This window comes from Dipodomys spectabilis, unplaced genomic scaffold (assembly GCF_019054845.1).
Source record: "Dipodomys spectabilis isolate Male_0828 unplaced genomic scaffold, ASM1905484v1 ptg000030l, whole genome shotgun sequence".
NCBI classification, from domain to species: Eukaryota; Metazoa; Chordata; class Mammalia; order Rodentia; family Heteromyidae; genus Dipodomys; species Dipodomys spectabilis.
In genome coordinates, this window is record NW_024870707.1 from 12585664 (window position 1) to 12600964 (window position 15301).

Genomic DNA, 15301 nt, shown 5'->3' on the forward strand with positions numbered 1-15301 from the left:
ATTTGTGAGATAACCCAGAGAAGCAAACCAGCTTGGTATTGAACAGAGTAGTACTCAAAACATTTGCTCATTAAGTTACTTAAAAATTAATTCTCAAAGTGCTTCAAAAAAAAAAAAACAAACAAATCAAATCTGACTCCTCTTTTTGTGATAATAATAATCATTCTGGTATTTTCATAATAAACAGAAGCAAGAACTCCCACTGATGCAGTGCTTAAAACTATCTATTTATAATTTCCTATTTTATTGGCATGAATATTTCTAAACTTAAAAACTTTCCTGGTAAGTTCTTTTAATTTCTTATGACAAAAATTTCTCACAACACACAAATATTTACAACATATACATTGTTTTCAACTCTTTACAGTGAATTCCAAAGACAAACATTTTTTTATAGGTTACCACAGAACAAAAGCTGTGACTCATGTTTTTATTTCATAAACTATTATAAGTTAAAGTGAATAGATTTCTAATATTCCTTGTAGCATTTTACAAGTGCAACAGAAGACTGGAGGGGCCGATCAAGACAGCTGTCGTTCATTAGATCAATGCTGCTGCTTGTCATCACATCTGCTCGCAGCAAAGTTTTGGAAAATAAGCACCAATCATTCTTGCAAAGAACAAGTTTATCTAAAAGGATGGAAAAGTGTTAAATACAAGGTCTTTAATTTACATGACAAGCAATAAATACGCAGTTTGGAAACTCACCCTGCGCTGCTAACCTCGGACGCACAAAGCACGAAGGGGGAGCTGGCCCGTTTGGCAATCGGACTCCCACCCCGTGGTTTGTCTGCTAAGGTAACAAGGCCACGCACAGCACACCTGGGCCAGCAAACAGTGAGAAACCGACAGAACTCCAAGGGGGAGACATCTAGCAAATAAACCAAAAAGCCAAAGATCATTGCTGGTGATATCAGCATATACTCGAAAACCTTAATATGCTGCTACTATGATTCGTTTTAAATTATTGTTTAGTCATCTATTAAAGAGCCAGCTGCTGCTCTTGAAGTTAAAAAACAAACAAATTGTGTCGCCACATTATTGTTTCAAGGTCCTGTGTGGAATGCTGCTACCACTGCACAATTTTGCCGGAACCTTTATTTTACACCAGGGCTTTATTTATCGCAGAACTCAGAATTGCACGTAAGAAGGCTATTCAAAAAGTACGGTAAAAATGTGCACAAATCGGGAGTCGGTCCACTGTGCACTTTTCTCCAGTATTACGCTGCTAGGTGAACACGAGGAAGTGCTGCGCGAAAAGGGTCGCCGAGGAGCTGCCCACACGAGGCTACGCAGTTTCTCTGACATAGTTACCCCAGGCCAAGAGCTCACGCGTTCAGCCTTAAAGACTGATCCTCTCTTCTCCTGGAAGAGATGTCAATGTCTATGGAGTCTTTGCCAACGATGAGCCGCAAGCGCTTGGCTGGGGGAAGGGGAATGAAGTCGTCCTCGAAGTCGTCCTCGTAGCCGTCCTCGCCCTCCTCGCCCTCGGAGGACGAGGGGTCATCGCTACTCTCCTCCTCATACTGGCTGTAGTCATCCACTTCCATCTCAGACTCCAGGAGGGAAAGAGGGTCACTGCAGCACACCCCGTTTTCGTGAAGGCCCTCCGCATAGGACCCCCTGCCTTCCTCGTCCCGTTTTAGCTGGATTTTCAATTTTGTGGAGCTATTGCCTGATCCTGAGTTAAATCCATTGTTAAGCTTTGCTACGTAGAGGTTATTATCCTTCTCGTGGTCTTTGCTCAGCTTGATGCTTATTTTAGAGGCGCTCACGCCGTCGCCCTCTTGGTCGTTGGTCTTGCTGCTGCTGTCGTGGCGCCTCCGGAGAGTCAGTTTGGGGATCCCGGAGTTATTCTCCAGGATTAGCTGTGCGTCGTACCTGGTGATTCGCCTCTTCTTTTTGCTTTTCGCAGTTCTAAAGCTGTCTTTTGCTTTGAAGCCATCTGACGTGACGATGGGACAAGCCACCACAGGTGAAGGGGCGCAGTCCGCGTGGCTGGCGGGTGGCCCGGCCGCGCCGCTGGGCTCGCCCTGGTCAGGGCGGGGCCCCAGCAAAGCGGGCAGCATGCTGTCTCTCCCTGGGGAGTCACGCACCGCAGGGGACGTCTCTAGCTTTGCAAACTGTTTCACAAGTTTGGCTTGCCGCGACTTCTTTTTGGACAGGCCAGGGGTGCCCTTGGGGCACTTTGCCTCTGCTTTCTGGGCTGTCTCACAAACCAGCGCTTCCTGCACCTCAGGGATGGCCGGCTGGCCACCGCTGGGACAAGGTTCCGACTCGCCGCTTTTGTAGTCGTCCAATGTATTTGGTTCCAGCTTGATGTCAGAGGCGCCCTCCAGGCTCATCCTCGTCCTCGCTGAGCGCCTGGTTATGTAGGCACAGGGCGAATCGCCGTCCTGCGCGTGAGCACCTCGCCCAGGGTTCTGCCTGTGTTCTCGGGCCGCGTGTCTGGTCAAGCACCCGCTCCCGGCTGCAGCCTGGGCCTGTCCCTCCGCCTCCTTATCTTTCTTAATGGGCAGATTTTTGTACAGGACTACTTTAGGTTCTTTAAGTACTAAGTTCCCCATTTCGAGTTTCCTTGAAGAATTCTTAGGCTCCAGCCGCTTGCAGTGATTTCTCAGTTTGATCTTAGAGAGTAAAGCCTTTGCCGGCTTCCTCGGTGTCTTTGGTACCCTGGGATTGTTCATGTGAGTGAGCTTAGGTGAGGTAGAGCTGGAAGCAGGCGGGAGTCTCGACAGGGATTGCCTGCTCAGCGTTCGGTTCTTGCTGTTCTTTTTTAGGCCAACTGAAGGTTTTCGGTTAGCAGCTGTGAGGTGATAAAACAAAACAAAAAACAAGATGAAAATCAGCTGGGTAAGGCAGTGTTTAACAAAACCAGGCCCCAAACCAGACTTCCCAACGCGGACCGCTCATGTGGATGCCCTGCCTGTTCCTGCAACCCATGGAGAGCCACTTGTTTGTGGCTCAAATGCCACTGAGACTTTGCTCCAGGTTTCTCCCTCGCCTGTCAGGACTTGGTTTACACCAAGTGTTAATCCTGATTTGGTATTTTCGCACATAAAAGATTTGGGAAGAACTACACAGTGCCATTTTGTCTTTCTCTCACGAACTCCTTTTTTGAGGTGGGGTTTACTATGAGACTCAAGCCGGCCTTGAACTTACTGTGTGGTTCAAGCTGCTGCCAATTCTTCTTATAAATGATCATTTCAAACCTTCTTCTAGAATCAGTCACTGGCTTACCCAAAGCAGCCGCATAACTTGGCCAGTGACACAGAAGAGAAGCCTATTACTGCTGGGCTTGAGGGCAAATTTGGTCACAATGGTGTCTAACAAGTAAAACAGACCCTTGCTAAAACCCATAGACTGCCATTCTAACAGACACTCAGCAAAAAAGAACTACCGTATTAGGAGCCATTTGCTCGCTTCCACTGAGGACTGGCGAGAGTGGGTGAACTGACAACTCAAAAGGGGTACTGGGACCCCCAGTGACTGAACTATAGACAGCCAAGGATCTGCCATGTTGTCCCAAGATGGGGATTGGATGAACGCTGCAAGACCCAAGGCAGGCGGCCAGGGGCTTTCCAAGGGCTCCCCACAGGACCCAAATTCACGTGCCATCTTTTTGTTGTTGTTCTCTACTCTTATGTCCTATTTTACCATTTATATAAATAGGGCTTTCCATTAGTCAAGTTTTCAATGAGAGTTCCCTCATTCCCCATTAAAAAAACACACAAACACTCTTCCTGATCAGAACCTCCTTTATGAAAGCTAGCCAGCTCGGGGGCTGACAACCAAGCAGCGTGTGCCCTCAGCAGAAGCTGGAGAGTGGACTCATGGACACAGTGAGCCACACACAGAGGGCCGGGGTCTTTTCTACATGTCTGGACAATTCATTCCTTCCACATGGCAAAGCAACAGTTTTCCTCAGTTCTTGCTGGAATTAAGGAAGGAGCAAGGTTACAGGACAAGCCTTCCACAAGGTCAAACCCTCCCAACCTGAAGGCTCTGTAGGCAAAAGGCTGGACGACGTGGGCTGCAGGCTACACAAACCAGAATTCCTAGCAACACAACACAATGCAATGCACTGAGCCAACGAAGAGCACTTATCTGTGTGGGCTGCTGCTACGGAAACAGCTTATTTCTAGAATGATAGCAGTGAAGCCTGGACAGCACTGAGCTCGAGGACAAATGGCTTCTTAATTAAACACAACTGCTTGCCAAAGGTATTTAGGGAACTCTTTGTAGCACAGACTGCTCTCCCAGGCCTGTCTACAAGGTGGACTGAGTACATGCTGCCCATTTACACACACTACAGTGTCTTCTGGTGGTTTCCAAACAGTTAGTTGGCTGCCACTTGCTTGGATAGGAGATACTTCGGTTCCTCTCTCCAGGACTGCTGTACAGCCCCACTTAGTGGCACCTGACCCTCCACGCTCTTCTCCATTGCTGGCCCTGTGTGCCGGCCATCAATCGTGCACCACACACATGTACACATCCCCTGGCCTCCAGCCGGACACTTCCTTGTCACCAGCTCCGGGGAGCACATTGCCCGCCCACCTGTTCACTTGAGGGGGACTCTGAGAATGGTTAACCATTTTCTTCCTGAGAAGCCCCTTTTGCCCAGCTGCCAAAGCACACGCGATCCCAGGTTTCCTTCTTCCCGGCTATCCCTCAGGCCTCTGTGCTGCCGCCCCTGCAAAGGCTAAGGCTGCCAGGTGACAGCACCTACTTGCCCATCGCCACCTCCTTCACTCCTCTGCTTCCTCTTGTCAACTCTCCTTGAATTACAGATCCCCTGCACCGAGGGCATCAGCCCTGCCAATGCTCATTTCATTGTCTGCCTCGTCCACACCACAGCACACCTGCTCACTGCACAGACAGGAGACCCCCCTGATTCCTTCTATCCTGAGAGCCTCAACCACCTTTCACCCCTCTTGCGGTGGAGTCTACCTCGCCTCGTGCCTGGAACCCGTCTGATTCTGCCTCCAGTCTGCTGCTTCCTGGACAGTCCATTCTCCTCTATGTAGCCAGAATGATTTGCCTAGCACCTCAAGCGACTTTGGGGCATAATGTTCTCAATAACTGGGTGCCCCAAGAGTTTAAGCGAGTAAGTTAACCTTTGGTCTCAGCTCTTCCTGTGCAGTCACCCTTCCTGAGCCTCTACTGTATTCTAAACAAAGCCCTGGCTGGATGGTACTTGATGATACGCACACACTTTAACAGAGACTTCACACCTGTGTTTGTGTTATCATCAAAGGATAAAGCATTATCTCATCAAAAGTCTAGGTCAAAATATGGTCATCAAAGGGAAGGGCAAAGATAGATAAGTGGCCAGAGTATGCCAGGGAGCCAGGAGGCCATCACTGTACAAAACCGGTCACCAGAGCATTCACTGGAGGTAGGGCTGGGAATGAGAGTAACAGGAGGATCAAGGAGGAAGACGGCCATAGTGACAAAGTCAATCATGTTTAAAAGAGCAGGGGAGACCCAAGATCGCAGCAGCGAGGATGCAGGATGTGCCGGTGGCAGCCCAGGCTTCCGCACTGCTGATCCCAAGGGCATGTATCTGGACAGTGACTCTGGGCAGAGGAAGCTTTGCAGCTGCACAGCTAGACGCTATATGCACAAAATGGGCATGTTAGGATGACCTGGGAGTGAGTGCCACCACACTACATGGAAACCGTGAGTGCCTAAGACCTGACGAGTGGCCAGTAGGATTTGAACCACGGTCTGTGGCTCTAAATCCTAAACTTGGCTTTGTCCTTGCTAGGCAGATACTCTACAAATAAGCCATGTTGCCAAAAGATTTTGCTTTGGTTATTATTATGCACTGGTACTGGTACTTGAACTTAGGACTTAATGCTCCCACTAGACTTTTATACTTGACTTTTATACTTCTATACAGTTCCATTTCTGCCTTTTTGGTGGTTAACTGGAGATAGCTTCCCAAGATTCTCAGATCTCAGCCTCTTGAGTAGCTAGGATTACAGGTCTGAGCCACCAGTGCCCAGCTGCTCTGATTACTCTTGAGTAGGGTCTTGCTTTGCTTTTTACCAAGCCTGGATCCTCTGTGATCTTTTTTTTTTTTTTTGGTCAGTCATAGGGCTTGAACTCTAGGCCTGGGTGCTGTCCCTCAGCTCTTCAGCTCAAGGCGAGCGCTCTACCACTTGAGCCACAGCACCATTTCTGGTTTTCTTGTGGCTAGCTGGTGATAAGAGTTTCATGGACTTTTCCTGCCTGGGCTAGCTTTGAAGCACGATCCTTAGATCGTGAGTAGCCTCTTGAGTAGCTAGGATTACAGGCATGAACCACCGGCACCCGGCCTCTGTGATACAATTTATGCTCTGCAATATTCTAAGATGACAGGCATGCACCACTGCACCTAGCTATTGGCTAAGATGGAGTCTTGCTCACTTTTTGCTTGGTTACTGGCCTTGAACACATCCTCAAATAGCTAGGATTATAGGCATAAGACACTGCACCGGCTCTGATCCTTATTTCAGTTGTGCAGTTATGCTGCCTGACATGGTCCCAACTCAAAGGTAAAGGACCCACTGTTGGCTACCATGGTCATTTCAAGATGCCATCAAAATTGTAAGTCAGTGTTGCACCAAGAGCTGCAAACGGCAGCAGAGCTCCCAGAGCGCCTGGGCCACCAGCACAGAGCAAGAGCACACAAGGGCCACACACGCTGCAGCATCTCCACGGCTTGAGAACACAGAAAACCCCCAGAAGCACTCTACAGTTAAAGACCTGCCTCCAGTTTTCTGGGCACGTGCAGTCTGACCTGACATGACTGACAGACTGGCAGAGTTCAGATCAGCTGGGTGGCAGTACCGATGAGAGGGACAGCCGGCCTCCACATCTAGGCCAAAGGGCTCCTGGCCATTCCTGCTGGTCCTCAGTTGAGGGATGAAATGGACAGTGACCTCCCACACCCTCAGGGGTTGATCCTGTATACAGCACTTTCTGCAAGGACAGCCCTGCCAGCAAGCAGAGGCCAGAAGACCTACGATTCTTCCTCCTACAATGGCACTGACAGACTTCACCGTCGAAGTGGATTTCAGGTCTGCACTAGTGGATGCTCAGGTAGAAAGTAAAGACGGTGCTCTCAAGATGCCTTCGAGCTAAGGACCAGGGGAAGGAAGAAGTCATCTTTTTCCCACCTAGGCGGAAATGTTTCTCTATACATACTTTTTCCATCGGCAGCTACATCCCAAATGAAGGACAGGATAAAGACAAGCAACCCATCTCACATACACATACAAGGCATGTCCACTCTCCAGAAGAGCTCTCTCTGGTACTTCTGCTTTTCTTTTTGAAGAGTTAAGACATAAACACCAAAATGAAAGACAGCCTAAAAGAATATAAACAGGAAGCTACGTGTGAAGGTGAAAACATGCAATCCCAGCACTTGAGGCTGAGACAGGAGGATCAAGAGGTCAAGGCCAGTCCGGGCTACATAGCAAGACCGTTTCAAACCAAAACCAAACCAAAAACACTCTTCTCGCAAAAGAAACCTTATGGGACCATGATTTAACTCAGAGTGGTCTGAGTCTGAAGCCTCAGCTCCTTGAGAGCCCTGAACCTCCACATCTGTACAACCAACCAACGTGACTCCACACAACCATGCTGCAGAAAGCGCCCCAATAGACGCGGTCACTGCAAAGCGCTGCATTCTACTCTCAACCCCAGGCTACAGTTCCCAGGGGGCTATTCAGCACTTCTAAGCTTGAGAAAACTTTGTAAGGTTAGTGAGTTGTGAACTTGCCTTGGGGCTCTAAGTTCCCTAAGGGCTGGGCCTGAATCTCATATACCTTGTATTTTCCCAAGACCTAGCAGGCTTTTTAAAACAACGTTTTGGCTCAAGCGTGAATTTTCCCTAGATGATTATGTATCAGTGCAGGCAACATGTCGGCATGTTTCCACTCGGTGGTATACTAAATTCAAGATCTCTACATTAGTGATAAAGTGCTATATGTGAGCCAAGGCTGGTGACTCTCCGTGGACAGAGAGCAGCGAGTACCTGTGTTTTCATGTACGCATTTATAAAATGGGCTTCAAAAGTCTCCAGTTTCACCAAGGAACCAGACTCAGAAAGCAAATGTTCATTGCACTGCATTTATTGTTAGAATCAACAATCACCAGTGAATGATGGACTACAGCCTGGACTCCTGCTTGTGCACTACATCTTATCTAGCCTGACTCCAGCAGTGAGCACTCTGAGGAATCTGCAGAGATGTCCACCTCTCCCTTTCTTCAGGGATGTTGGTAGGGAGGCATCAGAAGGCCGGGAGAAGGGCCCGTGTGAACCAGCACCTCAGAGGCTGTTTAGCGCTTGAAAGTCTCACTAGACACACTGCCTGCAGAGGGCCACTGTGGGGACATCAGCCCAGACCTTTCTTACAACTGTCTGCCAGAGACAATTCACAGAGTCCGGGCAGCAGAGCGCCTAGACGCACTAGTGTTACCCAGGCGGCCAGAGCCGCAGAGGCCTCAGGACTTCACAGCTGGCTTTTGCTCTGTTAGGTTTTCGTCTCTTCTTTTTTCTTTATTGTTCATTCTTCATTCTTTTCCATTCCTTTCTCCATTAGATCTTGCCCTTCACGTAACTGGTATCTCAAAGTTTGCTTCTTTCTCCTTTTCAGCTCTCTTGCTACTTTCTCTAGCGGTTAACAACACATTCCAAAAGGCGGCCACATCCGGACGCTGCTCTAGCAATTCTGACATAGTAACTGGTGGTTTGAGGAGTAACAGGTGGGAGCCTGGCAGCCAGAAGCTACACACTGCCCTGTCTGTCATCTATTCCTAAGATACTGGCTGGACCCTGGCCATGCAGGGGCCTGATAACCCTACCCAGTCCTCATCTCCTTGCAGGCCTAACATACGATGCTACAGGAACACATGATGAGGGCGCTGGACCTGGGAGGAGACAGGAACTGCAGTATGTACACAAACCAGGCTAGAGCCTTGAAGGCTTCTGAAGCTTGTGGGTCCTAGGTGATTCTCGTTTAGAAGTTCAAATCTATAGCAGCATGCTTTAGGAAGCAAATTGTGTGGGAAAAACAAAAACAAAAACAAAAACCAAGCTTTTAAAGAAGATATCTTATCAGAATTCCCTTACTTACTTGCATGGTTGTTTCCCTGAGTGGTGTCTGCGTCAGTGTTAGAGCTGACAGACTGACTGTCTGAGTTTTTGCTGCTGTCACCTAACTTTTTAAGCCTATTTAAGCGTTTATCTGTCTCTCTGAGTCCATATTTGCTATTGATAACAGGCGCAGGCGCAGGCAGTCCTACTCGGGATTTAAAAGCACCAGTTCCCCGTCTGAAAGAAAACATAGCACAGGTTAAACAGATGAGTACTCTTACCAAAAAGCAGCTTTGCTGGGGGATTTGGCCACCCTAGGTAAAGGCATGTGGACCTACTAAGGCTGGAAAGTGGGCAGGTCTAGGAGTCTCAAAAGAAACCCACTGTTCCTAGTAAAATAAATACTTAAAAGCCAGGCAAGGTGACAAATGTCTGCAATCACAGCTACTTAGAAGGTGGAAGCAGGATGATTTGAGTTCTAGGAAAGCCCAGGAAAAGTAAGGGAGACTCTATCTCAAAAACAAAGCACAAACAAAAGGGCTGACGGCATGGTTCAAATAGCAGAGTACTTGCCTAGTGTGTGTAGGTTCTGGATTCAATCACATAAAAAGACAATGGGCGGGATAAGGAGAACCATCAAAAGGTGACATGGATCAAGATGCATTGTACTTATAAACTGATTTGTTGAATGGTAACTCCTATTTACAACTATTTAAAGAGAAAAAATGCTTCAATAAGAAACAACTTGTTGGGCTGGGAAGGTGGCTCAGTGGTAGAGCGCTTGCCTTGCATGCCTGAGGCCCTGGGTTTGATTCCTCAGCACCACATAAGCAAAAAGAAAAAAGCCGGAAGTGGTGCTGTGGCTCAAGTGGTAGAGCGCTAGCCTTGAGCTGAAGAGCTGAGGGACAGCACCCAGGCCCAGAGTACAGGCCTCACGACCTGACCTCCCCCCCTAAAAAAAAAGAAACAACTTGTTATAGGTCTATTGCCACTGAACTGTTGATTTGCCTATGAGTAACAACATTGGATCTTTATATGTAACAGAAGTATCTAATTCCTCATTTACATTGCCTTTTCTTCTTTTCAGGCAAAGAAAATCTACCATTTTATTCAGCATTTAGTCTGCTTATCGTATTACTGAATATGCACTGGAAACTACTGATCTCCACAGTATGAACACCCCACAGTGCACTTGCACCCTCCTTATTGGGGGGACTGAACCATGTGGCTTTAGTTTTCTATATTGCCACCACAAACACAGCTGTTAACTCGCTCTGGAAACCATGTCCTTACTACCTGGCTACCCAGTGCTTTTACTTCTGTAGGACGGGACTGTTAGGGGAGAGGATGTGCTCAGTTTTTTGTGTTGTGTTTTTTTTGGTCGGTCCTGGGGCTTGAACTCTTGGCCTGGGCGCTGTTCCTGAGCTCTTCAGCTCAAATGAGTGCTCTACCACTTGAATCACAGCACCACTTCTGGTTTTGTGTGAGTGGTTTATTGGAGATGAGTCTCACGGACTTTCCTGCCTGGGCTGGCTTTGAACCATGATCCTTAGAGCTCAGCCTCCTCAGTAGCTAGGATTACAGGTGAGAGCCACTTGCACCAGGCTTGTGCTCAGTTTTTGTTTTATTTCATTTTATTTAGTGTGTGTGTGTGTGTGTGTGTGTGTGTGTGTGTGTGTGTGTTGGTCATGGGGCCTGAACTCTGGGCCTGGGCGCTGTCCCTCAGGCTCTCCAGCTCAAGGCTAGCGCTCTACCACTTGAGCCACGGTGCCACTTCTAGCCTTTTCTGCTTATGTTGTGCTGAGGAATCGAACCCAGGGCCTCCTGCATGCAAGGCAAGCGCTCTACCACTGAGCCACCTTCCCATCCCTTGTGTTCAGCTTTAATAACTACTTCCCTAATAACTACTTCACAGCTTTCTGCACTGACTAGTGCCCGCCATCTGTTCTCCACACCTGCACAGGCAGTCAACTGTACAGCTTCACTGTTCCAACTTGGTAAGTGGGAAGGAAGGAATCTGATCTTAACTTCCTTGTTTACAGCCTGCTTCTGTGAAGCATCTCCTTTTCTTTCCCATTTCTTCTCTCTGAATTTAGCTTTTTATTGAGTTTGTGGGAAATTTCTGTTACTGGATGTGTACACTCATTTTTTTCCAGTAAAACATCTTTTTTACCTTGGCCACTCACGCAGGTCTGTGCTCACCATTTCTGGTCCTACATTTTCTAGAATATCTTTATCATTCAAGCTGAGACATACATTTAAATTGCTTTTCCTATTAATTTTACATTACTTAAATGTTAGGTGTTTTTTTGTTGTTGTTTTTTGATACTGACGTTTGAATTCAAGACTCTGTACTTGGCTAGCCAGGCACTCTGCCGTTTGAGCCATACCTCCAGCTCACGCTGCTCTCATTTTTGCGTGGGCTGGCCTGGATTGAGAGTCTCTTACTTATATTTCTCATTATAGCTGGGATGACAAGCACATGCCATCATGTCCAGATTTTTCTGTGAGATGGAAGTCTCACAAACTTTTTGCCTAAGGCCTAGGGCCAAGATCCTTCTGACCTCCCTTGTAGCGGGCATGACAGGTGCCTGCAACCACGTCTAACTATTGAGGTCAGAGTCTCATGAACTTTTTGCCTAGGCTCTCCATGATTCTCTAGATTTGCTTCCATTTTTCTTTTTCTTTTTTCTAGGGCTTGATCTCAGGGCCTGGGCGCTGTCCATGAGCTTCTTTTGCTCAAGGCTAGCACTCTACCACTTGAGCCACTGAGGCACTTCCAGCTTTTTCCGTGTATGTGGTACTGAGAAATCAAACCCAGGGCTTCCTGCATACTAGGCAAGCACTCTACCACTAAACCATATTCCCATCCTCTGCTTCCATAAATTTAAGACCTCTAATCTAACAGGAATTTATTTTGCATATGTGATTTGCAGGTCTAGTGCCCCCTCCCCAAAATGAATTAACATCAATCATTAAAGAAACCATTATCTCCTCATACATATTAAGATACCATGCATTTTTGCCTCTATTGCAAGACTATATTTTCTTATCTATTTATCCATTTCTAGGCCAGTAGCAAATTTGATCACAATTTATCTGTTAAGTCTTCCTTAATAGTTCTTTCTTGGTTTAACATTAGAGATACTATTATATAAGCTTCAAAACAGTTTATTTTTCTTTCTGCCATATAATAATTTATTTTTTCTTTGGGGCTTGAACTCAGGCCTTATGCTCTATACCTGAGCTTTTTTGCTCAAGGTTAGCACTCTTAACTTGAGCTGCAGCTCCACTTCCAGCTTTTCTGATAGCTTATAAGGAATCTGATGGACTTTCCTGCCTGGGCAGGAAACTGATCCTTAGATCTCAGCCTCCTGCGTAACTACAATTACAGGTGTCACCTACCAGTGCCCAGCTTCAAACAGTTTTGACTAACTGAAAAAATTAAACACTTAAAAGTTCCCAACAATTTATGTATTAGTTAGGGAGGAGTAATATTTTTATATTCTTGTTTTTTTTTTTTGTTTTTGTTTTTGTCAGTCATGGGGCCTGAACTCTGGTCCTGGGCGCTGTCCCTCAGCTCTTCAGCTCAAGGGTAGCGCTCTACCGCTTGAGCCACAGCTCCACTCTTATGTGGTGCTGAGGAATCCAACCCAGGGCCTCAGGCATGCAAGGCAAGCGCTGTACCACTGAGCCACCTTCCCAGCCCCTACGTTCTTGGCTTGAACTCAGGGCTTCATGTCTGCCAGGAAGGTGCTCTATCCCTTTAGCCATGGCTTAATCCATATTTTTATGTCTTTATAGTTATTTTTAATTAGGTCTTTTTTTCTTGCAGGGGTCAGTGTTAGATTTTGTCCTTTCAGTTTTCTGGATGAAATATGTAGCACTCATATACGAGCGATACAATTATTACGGTGTCAGGGCAGCGAACACGAGACAGAGTGTGCCCCGCGGGACTCCCCTGCCCCTGCCCTCACACAATGTACCCACACTCATCAACAGTCTGACTTGGCTTAACTATTTTGCTGAGTTTTCCTGATGAAGTAATTTTTGTTTTGTTTTGTTTTGTCGGTTGTGGGGCTTGAACTTTGGGCCTGAGCGCTGTCCTTCAGCTCTTCAGCTCAAGGCTAACGCTCTACCACTTGAGCCACAGCGCCACTTCCAGTTTTCTGGTGGTTTGTTGGAGATAAGAGTTTCATGGGGGCTGGGAAGGTGGCTCAGTGGTAGAGCACTTGCCTTGCATGCATGAGGCCCTGGGTTCGATTCCTCGGCACCACATAAGCAAAAAGAAAAAAGCCGGAAGTGGCGCTGTGGCTCAGGTGGTAGAGCGCTAGCCTTGAGCTGAAGAGCTGAGGGACAGTGCCCAGGCCGAGTTCAGGCCCCACGACCGGACCACCCCCCCCAAAAAAAAAAAAAAAAAAAAGAGTTTCACGGCCTTTCCTGCCTGGGCTGGCTTTGAACCTGCAATCCTCAGGTCTCAGCCTCCTGAGTAGCTAGGATTAAGGTGTGAGCCACTGTTGCCCGGCTCCCATAAAGTGATTTTAAGGTATTATTAAACATGGTTGAAAGCCATCATGGATTAATGTTTTTCTTTTTGAGACAGGATCTTGCCACATGGCCTAGGTTAGTCTCAATCTCAAATTTTCTCTGGTCTCAGCCTGGAGTGCTGACCTAAAAGATCTTTTGGTTTTGTAAATTGGTCTAAGATCCAACTAATGGCTAATTTTTTTTGGTGGGGGGGGCAAGGGGTAGTACTGGGGATTAAATTTAGAGCCTTGAATCTCAAGCTTGCTAGATAGGAGTTTTTACCATTTTAGCTACACCTCCAGCTGCCCTCTTCCACTGTTTGTTTGTTTTGGGGGGATAGGATCTTACCATGTAGCCCAAATGAACTGTGAACTATGTTGCTTAGGTTGGCCTTGAGCTCATGATCCTTCTGTCCCAACATCCTGAGTGCTGGGTATTACAATGCCTGAACATTCCTAGGGTTTTGAAACTTTTTATTGAAAGTGTTTTTTACGTAGATTATTTATTTGTGCCAGTCAGGGCACTGAGCTCTTTTTTGCTCAGGGTTAGCGCTCTACCACCTAAGCTACAGCGCCACTTCTGGCTTTTTGATAGATTATTGGACATAAGAATCTCACAGGTCTTTCTACCCTGGCTGGCACTGAACCATACTCCTCACGTCTTAGCCTCCTGTGTGGCCACTAGTGCCAGTGAAAATTTTACATATTCTCCTCTAGTCTAGCAAAAATCTAGCAGCATTAGGAATAATTTTTGCCGTTGCTGGTGGCCAGGAGCTCAAGGGTGGAAAAAAGTGGTTAAGGCTCTGTTTTCTCTAACTATAGCTACAGATTAGCAATGGCCCAAAGTGACTGGGGAACCTCATCTCTCACAAGACTCTGCAATCAGCACAAGTGGAAGAACAAGGACCAGGCAGCTGCTGGTAGTCACGTGCTATTGCTTCTCACAGGGAAGTGGCTGAGGTCTGGTATCAGCCAGGTGAGTGAAGTTCCCAGGTCAATGTGAGGTGTCCCTTAAGCAAGTTCCTGCCCTGTGCAGTCAGCACTGCCACCCAAGAGCAGCCTAAGTAGCTTCTGCCTGCCTCATCTGCGCCTCATCTCTGAGGTGCGCTTACTGCTTACAGCAGCACTATAAGCAGTGGTGTGAAGTGGTCCTGCCAGCCAGGGTAGAGGTGGGCAATTTTAGGAAGGATGCAGAATTCTTTTGTTGTTGTTGTTGGTCAGGAAACTTGAACTCTGGGCTTAGGCGCTGTCCCTGTGCTCTTCGGCTCTAGGAGAGCACTCTACCGCTTGAGCCGTAATACCACTTCTGGTTTTCCAGTGGTTTATTGGAGATAAGAGCCTCACGGACTTTCCTGCTCCAGCTGGCTTTGAACCATGATCCTCAGATCTCAGCCTCCTGAGTAGCTAGGATTATAGGCGTGAGCCACTAGCACCTACCTACAGAATCTTTTTTAAACCAACTGGCCCTGGGAGCCAAGGCAGGGGTTTGAACATGCTTGGCAACGGTTCCACACTGACTGAGCCACACCCCCAATCCAGGATCTAGAATCCAGAATCTTTTTTTTTTTTGGTTCCGGTCATGGGGCCTGAACTCTGGGCCTGGGCGCTGTCCTTCAGCTCTTCAGCTCAAGGTTAGCACTCTACCACTTGAGCCACAGCACCACTTCCGGCTTTTTTTTCTACTTAT

General features: G+C 47.3%; 1 protein-coding gene across 5 annotated transcripts in view; it reads right to left on the reverse strand.

Annotated features, from left to right (window-relative positions):
* Positions 1–206: 206 nt before the first annotated feature.
* The window catches only part of Kmt5b (lysine methyltransferase 5B), a 62847-nt gene continuing 47752 nt past the window's right edge, over positions 207–15301 (reverse strand). For all 5 annotated transcript variants that reach the window (XM_042675839.1, XM_042675842.1, XM_042675838.1 and 2 more), the window contains 2 exons: positions 9129–9325; positions 207–2806 (listed from right to left, as the gene is read on the reverse strand). In XM_042675839.1, coding sequence (XP_042531773.1) covers positions 1329–2806; positions 9129–9325 — 1675 coding nt within the window. In that variant the 3' untranslated portion in view covers positions 207–1328. The remainder of the gene's footprint in view (positions 2807–9128; positions 9326–15301) is intronic.